We start from the raw sequence: 26,014 nt of genomic DNA on the forward strand, positions 1-26,014 counted from the left end.
TACATTGTAACTTTGCAGGAGGAGGAGTCATTTTCTCAGTCTCCCCTCCCCCAGTGATCAGACTGTACATTGTAACTTTGTAGAAGGAGGAGGAGTCATTTCCTCAGTCTCCTCCCCCAGTGATCAGACAGTACATTGTAACTTTGTAGAAGGAGGAGGAGGCGTTTCCTCAGTCTCCTCCCCCAGTGATCAGACTGTACATTGTAACTTTGTAGAAGGAGGAGGAGTCATTTCCTCAGTCTCCTCCCCATAGTGATCAGAGATGTTGGTTGTACAGCAGAGCTTAGAGAGGTGGAGGGAGAAGAAGGATCCAGTTGTGCTGCAGTGCTAGCAGCATGCCGATGGGAGGAGAGAGCAGAGTGATGAAGAAATTAGCTCAGCCTGTCCAATCACAGGCTAGGGGGAGGGGACAAGACCCGTACGTTTCACTGATCTGCAGCAGAGACAATAGCCGGTCTCCTCCCCCTCCCAGACAGGGCTGCGCTGTGTGGCAGAGCTGTGTGACCCTCAGGACTGGATGGACAGAGATCCTGCGTCCGGTAGACTCCGCCCATGTGGCTGTATTTCTGGAATTTATCTCCACGATCGTCATTCCTCCGAGACGAACAAAACACAGAAGTCACGCGGTGAGAACAGCAGATTTCCTCGCCGTCCCGCTGCGCGCATTTCTCTGATTGTTTCCTGGTCCATCTCCCGCACACAGATCCTCTACAGCTCGGCCACAGGTCCCTGCCGGGGTCGTCGGCTCTGGATGGCGGCGTGACGTGTGGCGGGATCGCTGTACCGGAGACGGGACAATGGTGGGGGGGATCGTCGCTCTGCACTCTCCTCCAGCTGCAGGGTGACGTCTCCGGACAAAGGAAACAGCTGAGTGTGCAGCGGGGGGAGTGAGACCTCCATAGGTGACCCCACCCCTCCCCCGAACACAGGTCACACCTATCACATCCCAGGGAAGCTGGAAGTGGCTGAGAAGGTAAGTACTGACTATTAGAGGTTCATTTATACCCCCTGACATACCTACCTACCCCTCCCCCGACACACCTACCTACCCCTACCCCCCTGACACACCTACCTACCCCTCCCCCCTGACACACCTACCTCCCCCGACACACCTACCTCCCCCTCCCCCCTGACACACTTACCTACCCCCGACACACCTTCCTCCCCATGACACACCTACCTACCCCCGACACACCTACCTACCCCCCGACACACCTACCTAACCCCCAACACACCTACCTACCCCCCCCCCCCGACACACCTACCTACCCCCCAACAAACCTACGACACATCTACCCCCCGACACACCTACCTAACCCTTTGACACACCTACCACCCCCCTGACACACCTACCTAACCTCCCCCCCCAGGGTCACCATCTACTTCCCAGACTCAGGTACAATAATATCAATCCTGCATTTCTTGGCTGTGTTCACAAATGTCTGATACACATCAGCCCCTGATGAATTTTTTTTTTTTTTTATTGTGTGACTTGTTACAATGTACAGTGTGATCACTGGGGGAGGGGAGACTGAGGAAACGCCTCCTCCTCATACAAAGTTACAATGTACAGTGTGATCACTGGGGGAGGGGAGGGGAGACTGAGGAAATGACTCCTCCTCCTTCTACAAAGTTACAATGTACAGTGTGATCACCGGGGGAGGGGAGACTGAGGAAATGCTTCCTCCTCCTTCTACAAAGTTACAATGTACAGTATGATCACCGGGGGAGGGGAGACTGAGGAAATGCTTCCTCCTCCTTCTACAAAGTTACAATGTACAGTATGATCACCGGGGGAGGGGAGACTGAGGAAATGCCTCCTCCTTCTACAAAGTTACAATGTACAGTGTGATCACTGGGGGAGGGGAGACTGAGGAAATGACTCCTCCTCCTTCTACAAAGTTACAATGTACAGTGTGATCACTGGGGGAGGGGAGACTGAGGAAATGACTCCTCCTCCTTCTACAAAGTTACAATGTACAGTGTGGTCACTGGGGGAGGGGAGACTGAGGAAATGACTCCTCCTCCTCCTGACACCCAAATCTTTCAGTCTTCTAAGGATGTCAGGAGGACAGGAAGTGAGGAACAATCTCCCCCCGGGGGGGCGTCGCGGCCGTCAGTGAAGATCATATAAACTTTGAATCCTTTACTGACTCCGCCTGGAATTAGATTTTTGTTAAATTGAATAAAATTGTTTACAAATCAGGAAAAAAAAATGAATTTTGTGCCAAATTTGTCACAATGGGATTTTCCTTCTAAAGAAAAAAAAAAGAAAAAAACATTTCTGTTTCGATGCGACTGGAAGTGCGACGTTTCTCACGGAGCGCCGACCTCCCCGACGCAACGCAAACGTTTGTGTCGGAATTCTTCTTTATTATTCAATTTCCAACATTTTTTTCTTTTTTTTTACATTTTTGAACCGGGGTGCTGAAATTTTTCCTCACGAAGAGGAATGTAATGGAAGGGGGGGGGGGGGGGGCAGTAAAGGGTTAAGTCGGCGGCAGTGGTGACCGCGGTTGCGCGGCGCTGTCCCCGGGACCACCCACGGCTTTACTGTAAAAGAATAAAAGTTTTCTTCTGCCGCCGCCGCTTCGTAAACTCGGCTTTGTGTTCTGGATTGTCAGCGCAGGATGGTGGGAGGAGCCTCCCTGCATGGATGTGACAGGGAAGAGGACCTGTCATCACAGGCGGCGTGTTCACGGGAGGTAATGTGTCCGGGGAAAAAACATCAAAAATGTAAAATAAAATAAAATTTGAAGGTAATAGAATAAATGATCAGAATGTATCTATCATCCGATATTCGATGTGTAATTCACATGTAATAATAAATAGCTGGATTGGCATTGGCCATTGAACCCCAGAATTGGCCGGCCCACCACTGGCCCCCCCCGTGCTCACTGCCCGGCACCATAGAGCTGGATTGGCATTGGCCATTGAACCCCAGAATTGGCCGGCCCACCACTGGCCCCCCCCGTGCTCACTGCCCGGCACCATAGAGCTGGATTGGCGTTGGCCATTGAACCCCAGAATTGGCCGGTCCACCACTGGCACCCTGTGCTTTTCACAGATGAGAGCAGGTTCCCCCTGAGCACATGTGACAGACGTGAAAGGGTCTGGAGAAGCCGTGGAGAACGTTCTGCTGCCTGTAACATGGTTCTCCATGACCGTTGTGGTGGTGGGTCAGTGATGGTCTGGGGGGGCATCTCCATGGAGGGACGCACAGACCTCTACAGGGTGGACAATGGCACCCTAACTGCCATTAGGTATCAGGATGAAATCCTTGGACCCATTGTCAGATCCTATGCTGGTGCAGTGGGTCCTGGGTTCATCCTAGTGCAGTGGGTCCTGGGTTCCTCCTGGTGCGGTGGGTCCTGGGTTCCTCCTGGTGCAGTGGGTCCTGGGTTCCTCCTGGTGCGGTGGGTCCTGGGTTCCTTCTGGTGCGGCGGGTCCTGGGTTCCTCCTGGTGCGGCGGGTCCTGGGTTCCTCCTGGTGCGGCGGGTCCTGGGTTCCTCCTGGTGCGGCGGGTCCTGGGTTCCTCCTGGTGCGGCGGGTCCTGGGTTCCTCCTGGTGCGGCGGGTCCTGGGTTCCTCCTGGTGCGGTGGGTCCTGGGTTCCTCCTGGTGCGGTGGGTTCCTCCTGGTGCGGTGGGTCCTGGGTTCCTCCTGGTGCGGTGGGTTCCTCCTGGTGCGGTGGGTCCTGGGTTCCTCCTGGTGCGGCGGGTCCTGGGTTCCTCCTGGTGCGGTGGGTCCTGGGTTCCTCCTGGTGCGGTGGGTCCTGGGTTCCTCCTGGTGCGGCGGGTCCTGGGTTCCTCCTGGTGCGGCGGGTCCTGGGTTCCTCCTGGTGCGGCGGGTCCTGGGTTCCTCCTGGTGCGGCGGGTCCTGGGTTCCTCCTGGTGCGGCGGGTCCTGGGTTCCTCCTGGTGCGGTGGGTCCTGGGTTCCTCCTGGTGCGGTGGGTTCCTCCTGGTGCGGTGGGTCCTGGGTTCATCCTAGTGCAGTGGGTGGTGGGTTCCTCCTGATGCGGTGGGTCCTGGGTTCATCCTAGTGCAGTGGGTGGTGGGTTCCTCCTGGTGCGGTGGGTCCTGGGTTCCTTCTGGTGCGGTGGGTCCTGGGTTCCTCCTGGTGCGGTGGGTCCTGGGTTCCTCCTGGTGCGGTGGGTCCTGGGTTCCTTCTGGTGCGGTGGGTTCCTCCTGGTGCGGTGGGTCCTGGGTTCCTCCTGGTGCGGTGGGTTCCTCCTGGTGCGGTGGGTTCCTCCTGGTGCGGTGGGTCCTGGGTTCCTCCTGATGCGGTGGGTCCTGGGTTCATCCTAGTGCAGTGGGTGGTGGGTTCCTCCTGGTGCGGTGGGTCCTGGGTTCCTTCTGGTGCGGTGGGTCCTGGGTTCCTCCTGGTGCGGTGGGTCCTGGGTTCCTCCTGGTGCGGTGGGTCCTGGGTTCCTCCTGGTGCGGTGGGTCCTGGGTTCCTCCTGGTGCGGCGGGTCCTGGGTTCCTCCTGGTGCGGTGGGTCCTGGGTTCCTCCTGGTGCAGTGGGTCCTGGGTTCCTCCTGGTGCGGTGGGTTCCTCCTGGTGCGATGGGTCCTGGGTTCCTCCTGGTGCGGTGGGTCCTGGGTTCCTCCTGGTGCGGTGGGTCCCGGGTTCCTCCTGGTGCGGTGGGTCCCGGGTTCCTCCTGGTGCGGTGGGTCCCGGGTTCCTCCTGGTGCGGTGGGTCCCGGGTTCCTCCTGGTGCGGTGGGTCCCGGGTTCCTCCTGGTGCGGTGGGTCCCGGGTTCCTCCTGATGCAGTGGGTCCCGGGTTCCTCCTGGTGCAGTGGGTCCCGGGTTCCTCCTGGTGCAGTGGGTCCCGGGTTCCTCCTGATGCAGTGGGTCCCGGGTTCCTCCTGGTGCAGTGGGTCCCGGGTTCCTCCTGGTGCAGTGGGTCCCGGGTTCCTCCTGGTGCAGTGGGTCCCGGGTTCCTCCTGGTGCAGTGGGTCCCGGGTTCCTCCTGGTGCAGTGGGTCCCGGGTTCCTCCTGGTGCAGTGGGTCCCGGGTTCCTCCTGGTGCAGTGGGTCCCGGGTTCCTCCTGGTGCAGTGGGTCCCGGGTTCCTCCTGGTGCAGTGGGTCCCGGGTTCCTCCTGGTGCAGTGGGTCCCGGGTTCCTCCTGGTGCAGTGGGTCCCGGGTTCCTCCTGGTGCAGTGGGTCCCGGGTTCCTCCTGGTGCAGTGGGTCCCGGGTTCCTCCTGGTGCAGTGGGTCCCGGGTTCCTCCTGGTGCAGTGGGTCCCGGGTTCCTCCTGGTGCAGTGGGTCCCGGGTTCCTCCTGGTGCAGTGGGTCCCGGGTTCCTCCTGGTGCAGTAGGTCCCGGGTTCCTCCCGGTGCAGTGGGTCCCGGGTTCCTCCCGGTGCAGACAATGCCCGGCCTCATGTGGTGAGATCTGATGGGATTTCAGAGTCTTCCTTTCAGTTTTTGGAGCCGAGTATACAGATACATATATACACGCACACATCATATATGTATTTAGGTGTGGAGTCCCCCAGTGTGGGGGATGGGTGACTCTGTCCTGGATTCTGTCAGTGACTGATATTTGCAGTGTGGACAGTCCCTGGGATGGTGACCCCACATGCAGATAGTGGAGGTGGGGGACACCAGGCGGCCATGTGAGGGTTTAGGAGATGATGAGTGAGGAGTATGGGGAGCGCAGCGGCAGATGAAGGGTTACTCCATCTCAGCCATGCTGACTTGTGTTGTGTTAGGGACCGGGGCCCCTCCTATGGGCGAGGCAGGAGCCTGGGGACCCCAGATGTACACTGCTCTGACATCATCCAGAGAGACGGGAGGGAGGAACTGGAGCTCAGCCTGCACACTCAGTGCACAATCCTGCACACCGACCTCTACACACCGACCTCTGCACACCGACCTCTGCACACCGACCTCTGCACACCGACCACTGCACACTGCACACTGCTACACACCACTGAACACTACTACACACACACTGCACACTACTACACACTCATCTGTACACACTGCAATCACTTTGCACTTCTTGAAACAATCTTTGCACACTCACCCTGGATGCTGTGATATCACTGTACACACTGCGGACTCACACTGCTCCCGGACGGCTCTGTACACACTGCAGACTGCTCCCTGTCACACCCAACTCTGAGCTCATCCACAGACAGCCAACCCTCCGCACACTGCGTGCTGTGAACAAGCACTGCACACTACTGCACTGTATACTGCACACACCGCACACTACTACACCGCACACTGCACACACCGCACACTACTGCACCATACACTGCTACACCATACACTGCACACACCGCACACTACTGCACCATACACTGCTACTGCACACACTGCTACACCGTACACTGCACACACCGCACACTACTACACCGTACACTGCACACACCGCACACTACTGCACCGTACACTGCACACACTGCACACTACTACACCGTACACTGCACACACCGCACACTACTGCACCGTACACTGCACACACCGCACACTACTACACCGCACACTGCACACACCGCACACTACTGCACCATACACTGCTACACCATACACTGCACACACTGCTACACCGTACACTGCACACACCGCACACTACTACACCGTACACTGCACACACCGCACACTACTGCACCGTACACTGCACACACCGCACACTGCTTCCAAATCATTTCCATAATCTGACTTCATTGTGACGTCTCCAGTAGAATTCTCCGTCTCCCCGGCTGTGTTCACCGATCTATGGACAGTCTACATCTATGGGGACCACTATGGGATAAGAGGTACTGTGTGCATCTGTACAGTCCTGGATTGCGTGTGCCGGACCGTGTACAGTCCTGGATTGCGTGTGCCGGACCCTGTACAGTCCTGGATTGCGTGTGCCGGACCGTGTACAGTCCTGGATTGCGTTTGCCGGACCGTGTACAGTCCTGGATTGCGTGTGCCGGGCCCTGTACAGTCCTGGATTGCGTGTGCCGAACCCTGTACAGTGCTGGACTGTGTGTACATTGTGTGTGCTGGACCCTGTACAGTCCTGGATTGTGTGTGCCGGACCGTGTAAAGTCCTGGATTGCTTGTTCCGGACCCTGTACAGTGCTGGATTGTGTGTGCCAGGCCCTGTACAGTCCTAGATTGCGTGTGCCGGACCCTGTACAGTGCTGGATTGCGTGTGCCGGACCCTGTACAGTGCTGGATTGCGTGTGCCGGACCCTGTAAAGTCCTGGATTGCGTATGCCGGACCCTGTACAGTGCTGGATTGCGTGTGCCGGACCCTGTAAAGTCCTGGATTGCGTGTGCCGGACCCTGTAAAGTCCTGGATTGTGTGTGCCAGGCCCTGTACAGTCCTAGATTGCGTGTGCTGGACCCTGTACAGTCCTGGATTGCGTGTGCCGGGCCCTCTACAGTCCGGGATTGCGTGTGCCGGACCATGTACAGTCCTGGATTGCGTGTTCCGGACCCTGTACAGTCCTGGATTGCGTGTGCCGGGCCCTGTACTGTCCTGGATTGTGTGTGTATATAAACATCGATCAGACGGGGGATGGAGAGATACAAAGTAACATTGTTTATAAACATCGATCAGACAGGAGATGGAGAGATACAAAGTAACATTGTTTATAAACATCGATCAGACGGGAGATGGAGAGATACAAAGTAACATTGTTTATAAACATCGATCAGACAGGAGATGGAGAGATACAAAGTAACATTGTTTATAAACATCGATCAGACGGGGGATGGAGAGATACAAAGTAACATTGTTTATAAACATCGATCAGACGGGGGATGGAGAGATACAAAGTAACATTGTTTATAAACATCGATCAGACGGGAGATGGAGAGATACAAAGTAACATTGTTTATAAACATCGATCAGACGGGAGATGGAGAGATACAAAGTAACATTGTTTATAAACATCGATCAGACGGGGGATAGAGAGATACAAAGTAACATTGTTTATAAACATCGATCAGACGGGAGATGGAGAGATACAAAGTAACATTGTTTATAAACATCGATCAGACGGGGGATGGAGAGATACAAAGTAACATTGTTTATAAACATCGATCAGACGGGAGATGGAGAGATACAAAGTAACATTGTTTATAAGCATCGATCAGACGGGAGATAGAGATACAAAGTAACATTGTTTATAAACATCCATCAGACGGGAGATGGAGAGAAACAAAGTAACATCGTTTATAAACATCGATCAGACAGGAGATGGAGAGATACAAAGTAACATTGTTTATAGACATCGATCAGACGGGGGATGGAGAGATACAAAGTAACATTGTTTATAAACATCGATCAGACGGGGGATGGAGAGATACAAAGTAACATTGTTTATAAACATCGATCAGACGGGAGATGGAGAGATACAAAGTAACATTGTTTATAAACATCGATCAGACGGGAGATGGAGAGATACAAAGTAACATTGTTTATAAACATCGATCAGACGGGAGATAGAGATACAAAGTAACATTGTTTATAAACATCGATCAGACGGGAGATAGAGATACAAAGTAACATTGTTTATAAACATCGATCAGACGGGGGATGGAGAGATACAAAGTAACATTGTTTATAAACATCGATCAGACGGGGGATAGATACAATGTACTGAATGGAATGTTCTCCATTATGAGTCCTTCCATGATATAAAACCCCCTGGAAGTTGGTCCTGTGTCGGGGGTCCTCTCAGGGATCCTGTGTCCTCACTCATGTCATAGCACACGGATGTGTTTGGCGTGACCCCTAACACGCTCTCCTCTGTCCGCAGGCCCTGTGCGTCGCGGTGACCACCAGCGATCTGACGGAGACACAAGCTCTGGTCTTCTGCGGAGCCGACATCAGCTGTACCTGCGGAGACTTCTTCTTCTCCCAGCCGCTGGAACTGGCGCAGCAGGCGGGGCGGAGGCTGCAGGAGGAGTTCCTGAAGCAGAATCGGACATCAGGTAAGGCGGGAGGAGCACCACGTAGGGATCTGTGTGCTGCTCGGGTCTGTGGTCCAATCATATTGCAGCATCTGTTCATTACTCATCGATGTTTGGTCTCTCTGTCTATGGCAGATGCTATACAGGGAAGTTCCCCTCCGACACATTTATATATCTCTCCTCACTGACCAATGACGGGAGGAGTCCATACAGAGAGCGTGACACCCACAGCCGTGACCCTGAGTCACTTCCTCCCTTCTGTGCCACGTCCCTAATACAGAGTCACCACGGATCCCCAACACATTCATATGACCACTACACATCCTGCCCAGTCCTCCCAATACAGGGATGGTGGGAACCCCTCATAATGGGCACAGTGAGGGTACAGACCCGGGAACTCAGCACAGGGATGGCGGGAACCCCTCATAATGGGCACAGCGGGTGTACAGACCCGGGAACTCAGCACAGGGATGGCGGGAACCCCTCATAATGGGCACAGCGGGTGTACAGACCCGGGAACTCAGCACAGGGATGGTGGGAACCCCTCATAATGGGCACAGCGGGTGTACAGACCCGGGAACTCAGCACAGGGATGGTGGGAACCCCTCATAATGGGCACAGCGAGGGTACAGACCCGAGAACTCAGCACAGGGATGGTGGGAACCCCTCATAATGGGCACAGCGGGTGTACAGACTCGAGAACTCAGCACAGGGATGGTGGGAACCCCTCATAACGGGCACAGGGGGTGTACAGACCCGGGAACTCAACACAGGGATGGTGGGAACCCCTCATAATGGGCACAGCGAGGGTACAGACCCGAGAACTCAGCACAGGGATGGTGGGAACCCCTCATAATGGGCACAGCGGGTGTACAGACCCGGGAACTCAGCACAGGGATGGTGGGAACCCCTCATAATGGGCACAGCGAGGGTACAGACCCGAGAACTCAGCACAGGGATGGTGGGAACCCCTCATAATGGGCACAGCGGGTGTACAGACTCGAGAACTCAGCACAGGGATGGTGGGAACCCCTCATAACGGGCACAGCGGGTGTACAGACCCGGGAACTCAGCACAGGGATGGTGGGAACCCCTCATAACGGGCACAGCGGGTGTACAGACATGGGAACTCAGCACAGGGATGGTGGGAAACCCTCATAATGGGCACAGCAGGTGTACAGACCCGGGAACTCGGCACAGGGATGGTGTGAACCCCTCATAATGGGCACAGCGGGCGTACAGACCCGAGAACTCAGCACAGGGATGGTGGGAACCCCTCATAATGGGCACAGCGGGTGTACAGACATGGGAACTCAGCACAGGGATGGTGGGAACCCCTCATAATGAGCACAGCGGGCGTACAGACCCCGGACCTCAGCACAGGGATGGTGGGAACCCCTCATAACGGGCACAGCGGGTGTACAGACCCGGGAACTCAGCACAGGGATGGTGGGAACCCCTCATAACGGGCACAGCGGGTGTACAGACCCGGGAACTCGGCACAGGGATGGTGCGAACCCCTCATAATGGGCACAGCAGGTGTACAGGGATGGTGGGAACCCCTCATAATGGGCACATCTCATATTTCCTCCTTGTCAATCTGCTAAATATCCCACTGAAAGTTTTGTGTTATATCTGATCAGTAAGTTCAGACATATTTGCCTTTTGAACCCCCAAACCCCGTGAGGTGATAACTTCCTGTACTCCCTGCCGCTGCTACACTTCTTTCCATTAATTGAACACCTCCAACATATGTCATGGAGATGATGGGGGGGGGGGGGGTTCTGTAGTCCTGTCCTTAGGGGACAACTGTGCTCCTCCATAGATACAATATAGAGAGCGGTGTCACCCAAGTGCAGGAAATGTGTCACTGGCAGGACTATCATGGGAGGGAAAGTAAGTAGGAAAAAAAAAAGCCTGGAAAAGGAAAACTAATGGAGCCGCCACATGCAAGGACTGAGACGCTGATATATTGATTATTAAATTGTTATGTATCTATATCTATCTATGTATAAATATTGTGTGTATATTATATATATATATAATTAAAAATATATATATGTATTTAATATTTAAATATATATATTTATAATTTTAATATACATATATATATTTTGTTTTTTTCACATTTAAATATATATATATATATACATACACACACATCCATATATATATATATATAATTACATTTAAATAATAAAAATAAATAAATATATATTTATATATCATATTATTAATAATTATATATTAATTATTTTTCCTTTTGGGTTTTGTTATGCTTTTAGAATTTTTTTTTGTGTGGACGATTCTGCCAGTTTTTTTTGCCCGTTCAGTGGCTGCTGAGATAAAATCAGTTAACCGTGGAGAATGTCTATTTGTTATTTAAAAGAGGCGGGGGAAATCACTTCTAAACAGGACTCTGAACTCTGGACTCTGATTCCGGAACACAGGATGCCGCTGCTTGACTTTCATTTTTTTTTTATACACATTAAAGATATTGTTGAATCTGCTTATATTTTGCCTTCCCTGGTTTCCCCTCCCCCTTCGCCAAGATAATCATATTAAACAAAACAATTTTTAATGACAGACTTTATTTTAAGATCCCGTAACATTCTCACTGGGTCTCTGTGCTTCTCTATGCAATGCAGGCAGATCGAGGCTGGTGGGCAGGGCTGGCAGGGGGCTGTACATAGCTTCCTATATACATCTCAGCTCCCTGCCTCAGTACTCCTTATGCAGGCCATAGACGGGTCAAAAACCGGACGTTTTTAAAAAAAAAAAACGAAAAATCAGTTGTTCGATCGGCCAATGTTACCACCACCGGTAAAAGAAAAATTGGCCGATTTTCGTCCCATTTACGGCCGGCATTTAATTACTTCTGTCCCTGCAGAGAGCTCCGCTATTATATTTGACATGAAAAAGTCTTGCGGTTGCAACAATGTATCCATTTGTATTCATTTCAGATACAGATGTTTTTATTCGGATACAAATGGATACAATGTTGCAACCACAAGACTTTTCATATAAAATGTAATAGCGGACTGGAATTCTTCTTCTTCTTCTTCATCTTTCTTCTTTCTTCTTCTTTTTTTCTTCCTCTTCTTCTTTCCTTCTTTCGTTTTCTTTTTTCTTCTTTTTCTGTTTTCTTTTTTTCTTTTTCTGTTTTCTTTTTCTACATCTTTTTCTGTTTTCTTTTTTTCTTCTTCTTTTTCTGTTGTCTTTTTCTGTTTTCTTTTTCTCCTTCTTTTTCTGTTTTCTTTTTCTTCTTCTTTTTCTGTTTTCTTTTTTCTTCTTTTTCTGTTTTCTTATTTTTCTGTTTTCTTCTTTTTCTGTTGTCTTTTTCTTTTTCTTCTTTTTCTGTTGTCTTTTTTTCTGTTTTCTTTTTCTTCTTTTTCTGTTTTCTTATTTTTCTGTTTTCTTCTTTTTCTGTTGTCTTTCTGTTTTTCTTTTTCTTCTTCTTTTTCTGTTGTCTTTTTTTCTGTTTTCTTTTTCTGTTGTCTTTTTCTGTTTCTTCTTTTTCTGTTGTCTTTTTCTGTTTTCTTTTTCTTCTTCTTTTTCTGTTTCTTCTTTTTCTGTTGTCTTTTTCTGTTTTCTTTTTCTTCTTTTTCTGTTTCTTCTTTTTCTGTTGTCTTTTTCTGTTTCTTTTTCTTCTTTTTCTGTTTTCTTCTTTTTCTGTTTTCTTCTTTTTCTGTTTTTTTCTTTTTCTGTTTCTTCTTTTTCTGTTTTCTTTTTCTTCTTCTTTTTCTGTTTCTTCTTTTTCTGTTGTCTTTTTCTGTTTCTTTTTCTTCTTTTTCTGTTTTCTTCTTTTTCTGTTTTTTTCTTTTTCTGTTTTCTTTTTCTTCTTCTTTTTCTGTTTTTTTCTTTTTCTGTTGTCTTTTTCTTCTTCTTTTTCTGTTTTCTTTTTCTGTTGTCTTTTTCTGTTTTCTTTTTCTTCTTCTTTTTCTGTTTTCTTTTCTTTTTCTTCTTCTTTTTCTGTTTCCTTTTTCTTCTTTTTCTGTTTTCTTTTTCTTCTTCTTTTTCTGTTTTCTTTTTCTTCTTCTTTTTCTGTTTTCTTCTTCTTTTTCTGTTTTCTTTTTTTCTTTTTCTGTTTGTCTTTTTCTTCTTCTTCTTTTTCTTCTTCTTGCAGGTCACGGCTCATTCGCAGATTTTTTAGCGGTAAACGATCAGCCAATTTGCCCATCATTGCCGGAAATCAGCCGATTTTTTCCAACTTTACAGATAAAAAATATGTGCCAAAACCCCGAAAAATGGCCGACCAATTAACCCACTAACGGTGCGAAAATCGGCCGATTTTCGACCCATCTATGACCTGCATTAGTCTTGGTTCAAGCAGTGGGAGGAGTTGGGCAAATATCAGAACGCCTCGATAGGTGGGTGTGTAGGTCTGGAGGAATGGGCGTTCTTCGTCGCCCTCATTGGTATGGTGAACTTTATTATTGTCGGAGTTCTTCCTTTAAAGGCGTCAAACCGCGAGGAGAGCGGCGGAGGGGGATACCGGGGTTTGTTGGGGCAGGATAATCACTGCACTGTCATGTGGGGGGGAGGAGTCTTCCTCGTTGGGGGGCACCTCCGGGGGAATTAAAAAAAAAACAAATATAAAAAAAAAATAACCCCCCCCCAAAAAAAATAACAAAGTGGCGCTGGCAGCAAAAGATTCAAACTGAACAGAGTGGAGGTCCTCGGTGTATGGGGGACAGGTGCCCTTTAAAGGGGGAGGGGTAAGATCACTATACCCGGGCAGAAAAAAAAAAAATCTCCTGCTTGGACGTTGGCCCGGGTGAATGCTGATTGGAAGTTACAGCGCAAAAATGCGGACAGCGAGCGCCTTGTGACCGGCGGCACAATGTGGCCTTTGTACACCACACTGCTGCTTCTGCACCGCTCTGCTGACACCGCCTGGTGAAAGTTGGTACAGCGGCGTACGGATATTCGATCGATTCTCTGCAAAGTCAGAATTGTATTTAATTTCTTTCTTTGGCCGTTCGATGCCGGGTCGTGGCAGCAATGCCTCAGGGAGGTGCAGTCGCATTGTTCCTCCCTTTCCTCCTCCCGATCACCGCGATTGGTTCACCGTAGGAGAGGACCGTGGTCAGGTGGCAGAGTAATATTTCGCTTCGGTCTAGCGCGACAATGCTGCAACTTCCAGGCGTTTTTTTTCCGTACGACTTCCCAGCCACGTGGTGCGACTTCAAAGCGATTTTTAAAAACGACTTTACAGATAAGTAGTGTTCCTATATGACTGTGAAGGATCTGTGTTGGGTTTAACCCTCACCTCTCCTCCCTGGTCATTCTTGCTGCCTAAAAATGTCCTTCTTAGTGTAGCGGAAACGCACGTTCACACTTTCATTTTTTTCACATTTTTTCAAGCGTACACGTGCGTTGCACAGAACTACAATTCCCAGCAGCAACACATAACCAATACAGGACTACAAGTCCCAGCATTCCCAGCAGCAACACATAACCAATACAGGACTACAAGTCCCAGCATTCCCAGCAGCAACACATAACCAATACAGGACTACAAGTCCCAGCATTCCCAGCAGCAACACACAACCAATACAGGACTACATGTTCCAGCATTCCCAGCAGCAACACACAACCAATACAGGACTACAAGTCCCAGCATTCCAAGAAACAACACACAACCAATACAGGACTACAAGTCCCAGCATTCCCAGCAGCAACACATAACCAATACAGGACTACAAGTCCCAGCATTCCCAGCAGCAACACACAACCAATACAGGACTACATGTTCCAGCATTCCCAGCAGCAACACACAACCAATACAGGACTACAAGTCCCAGCATTCCAAGCAGCAACACACAATCAATACAGGACTACATGTTCCAGCATTCCCAGCAGCAACACATAACTAATACAGGACTACAAGTCCCAGCAGCAACACATAACCAATACAGGACTACAGGTCCCAGCATTCCCAGCAGCAACACACAACCAATACAGGACTACAAGTCCCAGCATTCCTAGCAGCAACACATAACCAATACAGGACTACATGTCCCAGCATTCCCAGCAGCAACACACAACCAATACAGGACTACAAGTCCCAGCATTCCCAGCAGCAACACATAACCAATACAGGACTACATGTTCCAGCATTCCAAGCAGCAACACACAACCAATACAGGACTACATGTTCCAGCATTCCCAGCAGCAACACACAACCAATACAGGACTACAAGTCCCAGCATTCCCAGCAGCAACACACAACCAATACAGGACTACAAGTCCCAGCAGCAACACACAACCAATACAGGACTACAAGTCCCAGCAGCAACACACAACCAATACAGGACTACAAGTCCCAGCAGCAACACACAACCAATACAGGACTACAAGTCCCAGCATTCCCAGCAGCAACACATAACCAATACAGGACTACAAGTCCCAGCATTCCCAGCAGCAACACATAACCAATACAGGACTACAAGACCGAGCAGCAGCAGACAACCAATACAGAACTACAAGTCTCAGCAGCAACACAACCAATACAGGACTACAAGTCCCAGCAGCAGCACACAACTAATACAGGACTACAAGTCCCAGCATTCCCAGCAGCAACACAACTAATACAGGACTACAAGTCCCAGCATTTCCAGACCTTCATGTCCTAGACCCACCAATATCCAAACCATCCGATATCCAAAAGTAATCCAGCGGCTTCTTAGTCCATTTTGAACCTTCCCAAAGCCTTTAAAGGTTTCCCTATGAAAAGTGTCCTCTGGGATCTCTGGTGACCTCGCTAGTCTTTCCACAATGAAATGATTGAGATCCATAATAATATTCGCTGTTTTGGGCTCACAGACTTGTATTGTCGTCTTATCTCCTGGCAGAGACGCCGCGCCTGGATCCGGGGACCAATCTGGAGAGGCAGTATTATACCATGCACAACTCCATCACTCACAATGGCTACCTCTACAAGACCTCGTCTATGGCCAAGCTGGTCACCGACAAGAAGGCCAAGGAAGGTACGTCCACCTGATGACCCAAACGGTTCAGTGGAAGAACTGGGGTCCAATTTGTACTTCCTTCAATTCTAGGCCAAGCGCCATATTGCTGCTTCATCTTCTATTCCTGTTCTGGTGACCAAGTCTTATGCAGCGTCCCCTGACCCTTTCCAAGACCCCCTCAACAGAGACCTCCAGCCCCTTCCAGAGACCAAGTACCCCACATTCTCTCCCAGCCCCCTCCAGAAGCCTCATCCCCTACAGGGCCACCAAGTCTGATGCAGCCTCCCCTGACCCTTTCCAGGATCCCCTTTCTCAACAGAGACCCCCACCTCCTTCCAGAGACCAAGTACCCCACATTCTCTCCCAGCCCCCTCCAGAAGCCTCATCCCCCACAGGGCCACCAAGTCTGATACAGTGTCCCTGACCCTTTCCAGGACAAACCCCACCCCAACAGAGACTCCCAGCCCCATCCAGAGACCATGTACCCCACACTTTCTCCCAGCACCCTCCAGAAGCCTCATTACCCACTGGGCTACCAAGTCTGATACAGCCTCCCCTGACCCTTTCCAGGACAAACCCCACCCCAACAGAGACTCCCAGCCCCATCCAGAGACCAAGTACCCCACACTTTCTCCCAGCACCCTCCAGAAGCCTCATTACCCACTGGGCTACCAAGTCTGATGCAGTGTCCTCTGACCCTTTCCAGGACCACCCCCCCCAACAGAGACTCCCAGCCCTTTCCAGAGACCAAGTACCCCACACTTTCTCCCAGCCCTCTCCAGAAGCCTCATCCCCTACAGGGCCACCAGGCCTGATGCAGCCTCCCCTGACCCTTTCCAGGCCCCCTTCCTCAACAGAGACCCCCAGCTCCTTCCAGAGACCAAGTACCCCACACTTTCTCCCAGACCCCTCCAGAAGCCTCATCCCCTATAGGGCCACCAGGCCTGATGCAGCCTCCTCTGACCCTTTCCAGGCCCCCTTCCTCAACAGAGACCCCCAGCCCCTTCCAGAAACCAAGTACCCCACACTTTCTCCCAGCCCCCTCCAGAAGCCTCATCCCCTCCAGGGCCACCAAGTCTGATGCAATGCCCCATGACCCTTTCCAGGAACCCCCCCCAACAGAGACCCCCAGGCCCTTCCAAAGACCAAGTGCCCCACATTCTTTCCTAGCCTCCTCCAGAAGCCTCATCCCCCAAAGGACCACCAAGTTCGATGCAGTGTCCCCTGACCCTTTCCAAGACCCCCAGACTCTTCCAGAGACCAAGTACCCCACACTTTCTCCCAGCCCCCTCCAGAAGCCTCATCCCCTCCAGGGCCACCAAGTCTGATGCAATGCCCCATGACCCTTTCCAGGAACCCCCCCAACAGAGACCCCCAGGCCCTTCCAAAGACCAAGTGCCCCACATTCTTTCCTAGCCTCCTCCAGAAGCCTCATCCCCCAAAGGACCACCAAGTTCGATGCAGTGTCCCCTGACCCTTTCCAAGACCCCCAGACTCTTCCAGAGACCAAGTACCCCACACTTTCTCCCAGCCCCTTCCAGAAGCCTCATTCCCCTACAGGGCCACCAAGTATGATGCAGCATCCCCTGACCCTTTCCAAGACACCCCCCCTTCCTGCAAACAGAGACCTTCAGCTCCTTCCAGAGACCAAGTACCCCACACTTTCTCTCAGCCCCCTCCAGAAGCTTCAACCCCTATAGGGCCACCAGGCCTGATGCAGCCTCCTCTGACCCTTTCCAGGACCCCTTCCTCAACAGAGACCCCCAGCCCCTTCCAGAGACCAAGTACCCCACACTTTCTCTCAGCCCCCTCCAGAAGCTTCAACCCCTATAGGGCCACCAGGCCTGATGCAGCCTCCTCTGACCCTTTCCAGGACCCCTTCCTCAACAGAGACCCCCAGCCCCTTCCAGAGACCAAGTACCCCACACTTTCTCCCAGCCCCCGCCAGAAGCCTCATCCCCTCCAGGGCCACCAAGTCTGATGCAATGGCCCATGACCCTTTCCAGGAACCCCCCCCCCCAACAGAGACCCCCAGGCCCTTCCAAAGACCAAGTGCCCCACATTCGTTCCTAGCCTCCTCCAGAAGCCTCATCCCCAAAGGATCACCAAGTTCGATGCAGTGTCCCCTGACCCTTTCCAAGACCCCCAGACTCATCCAGAGACCAAGTACCCCACACTTTCTCCCAGCCCCCTCCAGAAGCCTCATTCCCCTACAGGGCCACCAAGTATGATGCAGCGTCCCCTGACCCTTTCCAAGACACCCCCCCTTCCTGCAAACAGAGATCTTCAGCTCCTTCCAGAGACCAAGTACCCCACACTTTCTCCCAGCCCCCTCCAGAAGCTTCAACCCCTATAGGGCCACCAGGCCTGATGCAGCCTCCTCTGACCCTTTCCAGGACCCCTTCCTCAACAGAGACCCCCAGCCCCTTCCAGAGACCAAGTACCCCACACTTTCTCCCAGCCCCCTCCAGATGCCTCATCCCCCACAGGGCCACCAAGTCTGATGCAGCCTCCCCTGACCCTTTCCAGGAACCCCCCCCCCAACAGAGACCCCCAGCCCCTTCCAGAGACCAAGTACCCCACACTTTCCCCCAGCCCCCTCCAGATGCCTCATCCCCCACAGGGCCACCAAGTCTGATGCAGTGTCCCCTGACCCTTTCCAGGACCCCCCCCCCCCTCAACTGAAACCCCCAGCCCCTTCCAGAGACCAAGATCTCACACTTTCTCTCAGCCCCCTCCAGAAGACTCCCGGAGCCCTACAAGGCCACCAAGTCTGATGCAGCGTCCCCTGACCCTTTCCAGAATCCTCCCCTCAACAGAGACCCCCAGCCCCTTTCAGAGACAAAGTACCCCACATTTTCTCCCAGCCCCCTCCAGTAACCTCATTCCCTACAGGGCCACCAAGTCTGATGTCACGTCCCCTGACCCTTTCCAGGACCCTCCCAACAGAGACTCCCAGTCCCCTCCAGAGACCAAGTACCCCACACTTTCTCCCAGACCCCTCCAGATACTTCATCCCCTACAGGGCCACCAAATCTGATGCCACATCCCCTAACCCTTTCCAAGACCCCCTTAACAGAGACCTCCAGCCCCTTCCAGAGACCAAGTACCCCACACTTTCTCCCAGCCCCCTCCAGGAGCCTCATCCTCTACAGGGCCACCAAGTCTGATTTTTCTTGAAAGGATGGATTATCCTATCTTAGTTGTCACCAGAGCAGGTGTCCCCATTGGATGATTTACCCTCTATTCCTGTTCTAGTGACAACTCTAAATTTGGATATACAATCGCTTTTCCATCCCAGTGTTTCCCCACTTCATTCAAATACAAAAAAACAAGTTCTCGCTTCAGGAAGGAGTCCAGTGTTCCCTCCTAAATGTAGCTTTATATTTATTTATAGCTTTACAGCGCCTTGAAAAAGTCTGCCTCCCCCTTGAAATGTTCCCCGTGTTGTCATGTGACAACCAGAACCGTCAATGTATTTTATTGGGATTGGATGTGATGGACCAACACAACGTGGCACAGAATTGTGAAGTGGAAGGAAAATGATACATTTTTTTCAACATTTTTTTTACAAATAAATCTGTGAAAAGTGTGGCAGCATTTGTATTCAGCCCCCTTTACTCTGATCCCCCTAACTAAAATCTAGTGGAACCAATTGCCTTCAGAAGTCACCTGATTAGTAAATAGAGTCCCCTGTGTGTCATGTGATCTCAGTATAAATCCAGCTGTTCTGTGAAGCCCTCAGAGGTTTGTTAGAGAACATTAGTGAACAAACAGCATCATGAAGGCCAAGGAACACACCAGACGGGTCAGGGATAAAGTTGTGGAGATGTTTAAAGCAGGGTTAGGTTATAAAAAAGTATCCCAAGCTTTGGCCATCTCATGGAGCACTGTTCAATCCATCATCTGAAAATGGAAGGAGTACGGCACAACTGCCAACCTACCAAGACATGGCCGTCCACCTAAACTGACAGGCTGGGAAAGGAGAGCATTCATCAGAGAAGCAGCCAAGAGGCCCATGGGAACTCTGGAGGAGCTGCAGAGATCCACAGCTCAGGTGGGAGAATCTGTCCTCAGGACAACTATTAGTCGTCACTCCACAAATCTGGCCTTTATGGAAGAGTGACAAGAAGAAAGCCATTGTTGGAGGAAAGCCATAAGAAGTCCCATTTGCAGTTTGTGAGAAGCCATGTGGGGGACACAGCAAACATGTGGAAGAAGGGGCTCTGGTCAGGGGAGACCAAAATGGAACTTTTTGGTCTAAAAGCAAAATACTATGTGTGGTGGAAAACTAACACTGCATATCACCCTGAACACACCATCCCCACTGTGAAACATGGCGGAGGCAGTATCATGTGGTGGGGAGGCTTTTCTTCAGCATTATTATTATACAGGATTTATATAGCGCCAACAGTTTGCGCTGTACAATATAAGGGAGACAATACAATTACAATACATTTCATTACAGAAGGAATAGGAGGGCCCGGCTCGTGGAGCTTACAATCTAAAGGAGGGGGAGGTGATACAAAAGGTGATAGTTGCGGGGGATGATCTGGCGGACGTGATTCAAGTACAGTTCTTAGGTGGAGGTGGGGTAGGCTTCCCTGAAGAAGTGCCTTTTCAAAGTTTGCCTAAAGGCAGACAGGATGGGGCTGACCGGACATGCTGTGGTAGGGAGTTCTAGAGGATGGGAGAGGCTCTGGAGAAGTCCTGGAGGCGAGCGTGGGAGGAGGTGATGAGGGAGCTAGAGAGGAGGATATCATGGGAGGAGCGGAGCGGGCTATTTGGGTGGTATCTGTGGATGAGGTTGGTGATGTAGCCGGGGGCAGTGTTGTGGGTGGCTTTGTAAGCTGTGGTTAGTATTTTGAATTTTATACGTTGGGTTAGTGGAAGGCAGTGAAGGGATTGGCAGAGAGGGGTGGAGGACACTGATTGGAGGCCAGTGGAGGGATTGGCAGAGAGGGGTAGAGGCCAGTGGAGGTATTGGCAGAGAGGGGTGGAGGACACTGAGTGGAGGCCAGTGGAGGGATTGGCAGAGAGGGGTGGAGGACACGGAGTGGAGGCCAGTGGAGGGATTGGCAGAGAGGGGTGGAGGACACTGATTGGAGGCCAGTGGAGGGATTGGCAGAGAGGGGTGGAGGACACTGAGTGGAGGCCAGTGGAGGGATTGGCAGAGAGGGGTGGAGGACACGGAGTGGAGGCCAGTGGAGGGATTGCAGAGAGGGGTGGAGGACACTGAGTGGAGGCCAGTGGAGGGATTGGCAGAGAGGGGTGGAGGACACTGAATGGAGGCCAGTGAAGGGATTGGCAGAGAGGGGTGGAGGACACTGAGAGGAGGTCAGTGGAGGGATTGGCAGAGAGGGGTGGAGGACACTGAGTGGAGGCCAGTGGAGGGATTGGCAGAGAGGGGTGGAGGCCACCGAGTGGAGGCCAGTGAAGGGATTGGCAGAGAGGGGTGGAGGACACTGAGTGGAGGCCAGTGGAGGGATTGGCAGAGAGGGGTGGAGGACACTGAGTGGAGGCCAGTGGAGGGATTGGCAGAGAGGGGTGGAGGACACCGAGTGGAGGTCAGTGGAGGGATTGGCAGAGAGGGGTGGAGGACACTGAGTGGAGGCCAGTGGAGGGATTGGCAGAGAGGGGCAGCAGTCGCTGATCGGTTGGTGAGATGGATGAGGCTAGCAGCAGCATTCATAATAGACTGAGGGGGGGATAGCCTGTGTAACGGTAGACCAGTGAGGAGGGAGTTGCAGTAATCAAGGTGGGATATAACAAGGCGTGGATGAGTTGTTTTGTGGTGTCATTGGTCAGAAAGGGGCAGATTTTGGAAATGTTCTGGAGACTTAGGCGGCAGGATTTAGCCAGTGATTGGATGTGGGGCCCAAAGGAGAGTTCAGAGTCTAGGATTACACCCAGCACCCTGGCATGAGGGGAAGGACCAATGGTTGTGCTGTTGATCCCAATGGTAAAGTCATGAGTGGGGGATCGGGGGGGGGGAATATTACAGCTCAATTTTGGAAAGATTGAGTTTAAGGTAGTGGTGTGACATCCATGCTGATATGTCGCTCAGTAGATTTGTGATATGTGAGGAGATTGAGGGGGTGAACTGGGGAGTGGAATGATAGATCTGGGTGTCATCAGCATAGAGGTGTTATTGGAAGCCATGGGAGGTCATCAGTTGGCCCAGACAGGAGGTATAGAGAGAAAAGGAGGGGTCCAAGAACAGACCCTTGGGCAGGGACAGGGAAGCTGGTCGGAGTTGATGGGAAGATGGATGGAGCCAAATACAGGACAATCTTAGAAGAAAACCTCTTAGAGTCTGCAGAAGACTTGAGACCAGGGCGGAGGTTCCCCTTCCAGCAGGACAACGACCCTAAACATCCAGCCAGAGCTACAATGGAAGGGTTCCGATCAAAGCATCTTCATGTGTTAGAATGGCCCAGTCACAGTCCAGACCCAAATCCAATGGAGAATCTGTGGCCAGACCTGAAAATTGCTGTTCCCAGACGCTCTCCATCTAATCTGACAGCTTGAGGGACTCTGCAAAGAAGAATGGGCAGAAATGTCCCTCTCTAGATGTGCAAAGAGACATCCCCCAAAAAGACTTGCAGCTGGAATTGCAGCCAAAGGGGGTCCTACAAAGTATAGACTCCGGGGGGCCGAATACAAATGCCGCCACACTTTTCACAGATTTATTGGTCACAAATGTTGGAAACCATTTCTCATTTTCCTTCCACTTCACAATTCTGTGCCACTTTGTGTCGGTCCATCACATCCAATCCCAATAGATACATTGTAACATGACAACATGGGGGACATTTCAGGGGGCGGGGGAATACATTGTAACATGACAACATGGGGGACATTTCAGGGGGCGGGGGAATACATTGTAACATGACAACATGGGGGACATTTCAGGGGGCGGGGGAATACATTGTAACATGACAACATGGGGGACATTTCAGGGGGGGAGGGGGAATACATTGTAACATGACAACATGGAGGACATTTCAGGGGGGGGGGAATACACTGTAATATGACAACATGGGGGACATTTCAGGGGGGAGGGGGGATACATTGTAGCATGACAACATGGGGGGCATTTCAGGGGGGAGGGGAATACATTGTAACATGACAACATGGGGGACATTTCAGGGGGGAGGGGGAATACATTGTAACATGACAACATGGGGGACATTTCAGGGAGGAGGGGAATACATTGTAACATGACAACATGGGGGACATTTCAGGGGGAGGGGGAATACATTGTAACAAGACAACATGGGGGACATTTCAGGGGGGAGGGGGACTTTTTCAAGGCACTGTAATCTAGGCTGTTCCCCAGTCAGTCCTGGTGGACCTGGTAGGTTCTGCAATGGGACAATGTTCTGCCAACGTATCGATGCCAAAGAACAATCCAAGTAAGTATGTGAAACAATGGTGCCAATTCTAGTTCCTACACTAACCAGAACCCAATGAGTAACTATATCTTCTACCTGAAATGTATTTTTTTCAATATTTAAAATTAAATATATTTTTCATATATTTTGTAATAAAAACGCATTTCAACATAATAAATATATATATTGAAATATGTTTTTAAATATATTGAATACGGCCACCATTGTAGCATTTAAAATATATGTCAATATATTTGGGAAGAATATTTTTAAAATAGATTTGAAATATATTTTTCTTCTATTCTTCTTCTATTCCACTTAATTTTGACTTCCCCTTTGCGATTTTGTTGCAGAGTTCAGCCGGCGCTGGTGTGTACTCAATGATGGCGTGCTCAGCTACTACGAGAACAACCACAGCAATTCCCCCAACGGGGAGATCCGCATGGATGAGATTGTCTGTGTGGCAGTGATCCCGCCGGAGACGCACGGGTAAGTGTGACCCTAAAATGACTCTTTCGTTTATTGATGGACCCATCGGCTCCTCTCTTGATAGCCGTAACAGATGGAGGTTTATAGCGCCACCTATCAGGAGGAGGACATTAGGCAGAAACAATTCAGCACCTCCTATGGGCAGCCCTCTCTCGCCATTCTTTCTGCCTAGTGTGTGGACCTAATTCCCTTCTGGGACTCGTGGTCCCACTGATTTATTTGGGCGGAGATCTTCAGTCAACAGCTGGGCGAAGGGCAGGATATTTGAAATCTGTGTGGTCACCCCAGTCCGGCCAACAAGCACACGCGGGCCCTTAGCTACGCATTAGGTCGGGTGCAGCAAGCCCCATCTTGGACCAGGGCGGCAGCAAGTGAAACATCTTGTGGGGACACATACAGTGAAGGAAATGCATATTTGCTCCCCTGCTGATGGTGAATGTTCGCCCCTCACAAAGAAATGATCGGTCTAACAATGGAATGTTCGGTGTAACACTGAGAGAAAGAATACAACAACAAATTCAGCAGAAATGCGTCTAACAAATGATGACTGATCTGCATGTTCATGAGGGAAAGAAGGATTTGATCCCCTTCACAAAACATGACTTAGTACTTGGTGGCAAATCCCTTGTTGGCAATCACAGAGGTCAGACGTTTCCTGGAGTTGGCCCCCAGGTTCGCACACCTCTCAGGAGGGATTTTGGTCCACTCCTCTTGGCAGATCCTCTCCAAGTCATTAAGGTTTGGTGGCTGATGTTTGGCAACTCGAACTTTCAGCTCCCTCCACAGATTTTCAATTGGAGTAGTAGTAGTAGATGCCCCCCACTTCCTTCCCCAGATACTGTTGGGGTGCAGGTAGTGCGGTCTTCCCTCCCCCTGGCCTCTGGGTTTCCCTCCTGGCTGCATTGCTGAGCCTCTCTCTCCAACTTGCTTTCATGCCTGTGGATGGTTAAGCTTCCCTCCAGTCCCCTCTCTCTGACTGCCGGGTCCCCTGGTTGTATGTCGGTCCCCTGGAAGGATTTGGGTTGACAGTTCCAGTGGGGCTCATTTGGGACATTGTTGGGGTTCCTCGGGGCTCAGGGTGCTGTTTTGTTTCACTGAGGCTGATGTGCTCTTGTAGGCTGACAGTCGTTTTCCTTTAGCCATGCCAGCCAAGTCTATGGACCGCATCGGTGGCCATTTTGCAGAGGTCCACTGTGCAATGCCTATGGGGCAACAATATTCCTGTAGATGACTGACAGCGGCCATCACTGGGCTGAAACTGGGGGCAGTACTGGGCCTCTCATGGAGGCAAGCTTCGTACCAGCCAGGCTGGCAGAGGTGCACAAGGCAGTTTGCTGGTATTGACTCCGTTCCGGGTTCCCCCCTCAGGAAGGTGGAGCAGGTCAGGAGGAACTATACTTTTGTCTTCTGAATGCTGTAGGTAGTACGGCGTGCCCTTTACCCTGGATACGAGTCGTACGTTGCCGTGGTACAGACGGGCTGACCGCACTGTGGCAACTCATGATGATCCAGGGCAAACTTGGTCCTGAGCTTGCGGCTTTCTGGTGCTACCCTGGTTGAGAAACACTGCACTGGAGCTACAAGCCCCATAGACAGCAGCCTGGAAGGGAAAGGACATTGCCAAACTCTCATTGTCTGCAGGCTTAGCCTGGAAGGCAAAGACCCTTCCAGATGTTCTTTGCAAATATGCTGTTCCCAAGCCCACAGCACTGGCATACCTCTCAACGATTGGTTGAGGAACCCTGGTTAGGTGGGCTAGGGACCGGCCCAGGCTGGGTTGGGTAAAGATTAATTCTTTTCTACTGGTTTGCGGGTTTTTGGCTTTCAGCTGGCCCACTTGTGATATAACTTAGGGGAAGGCTGAGACTCGGGAGTCAGAATGTGTGCTACAACCCCCGTAGACAGCAGCCTGGAAGGGAAAGGACATTGCAAAACTCTCATTGTCTGCAGGCTTAGCCTGGAAGGCAAAGACCCTTCCAGATGTTCTTTGCAAATATGCTGTTCCCAAGCCCACATCACTGGCATACCTCTCAACGATTGGTTTAGGAACCCTGGTTAGGTGAGCTAGGTAGAGGCCCAGGCTGGGTTGGGTAAGGATTAAATCTTTGCTGCCGGTTTGAGGGTTTTTGGGTTTCAGCTGGCCCACTTGTGATATAACTTGGGGGAAGGCTGAGACTCGGGAGTCGGAATGGGTGCTACAACCCCCATAGACAGCAGCCTGGAAGGG

General features: G+C 51.3%; 1 protein-coding gene across 2 annotated transcripts in view; it reads left to right on the forward strand.

The window, feature by feature from the left end:
• Positions 1-596: 596 nt before the first annotated feature.
• Positions 597-26,014, forward strand: part of LOC149428972 (arf-GAP with Rho-GAP domain, ANK repeat and PH domain-containing protein 1-like) — a 36,675-nt gene continuing 11,257 nt past the window's right edge. Inside the window, exons 1-4 of one of the 2 annotated variants that reach the window (XM_089666884.1) lie at positions 597-973; positions 8,774-8,948; positions 15,785-15,919; positions 23,652-23,787. In XM_089666884.1, coding sequence (XP_089523010.1) covers positions 15,835-15,919; positions 23,652-23,787 — 221 coding nt within the window. In that variant the 5' untranslated portion in view covers positions 597-973; positions 8,774-8,948; positions 15,785-15,834. Of the gene's footprint in view, positions 974-5,840; positions 6,773-8,773; positions 8,949-15,784; positions 15,920-23,651; positions 23,788-26,014 lie in introns of those variants that run through there. The other variant, XM_089666883.1, reaches the window with a different exon arrangement.

This window comes from Staurois parvus, unplaced genomic scaffold (genome assembly GCF_062004578.1).
Source record: "Staurois parvus isolate SC_StPar_1 unplaced genomic scaffold, SC_StPar_1.0 ptg002884l, whole genome shotgun sequence".
Lineage (NCBI taxonomy): Eukaryota > Metazoa > Chordata > Amphibia > Anura > Ranidae > Staurois > Staurois parvus.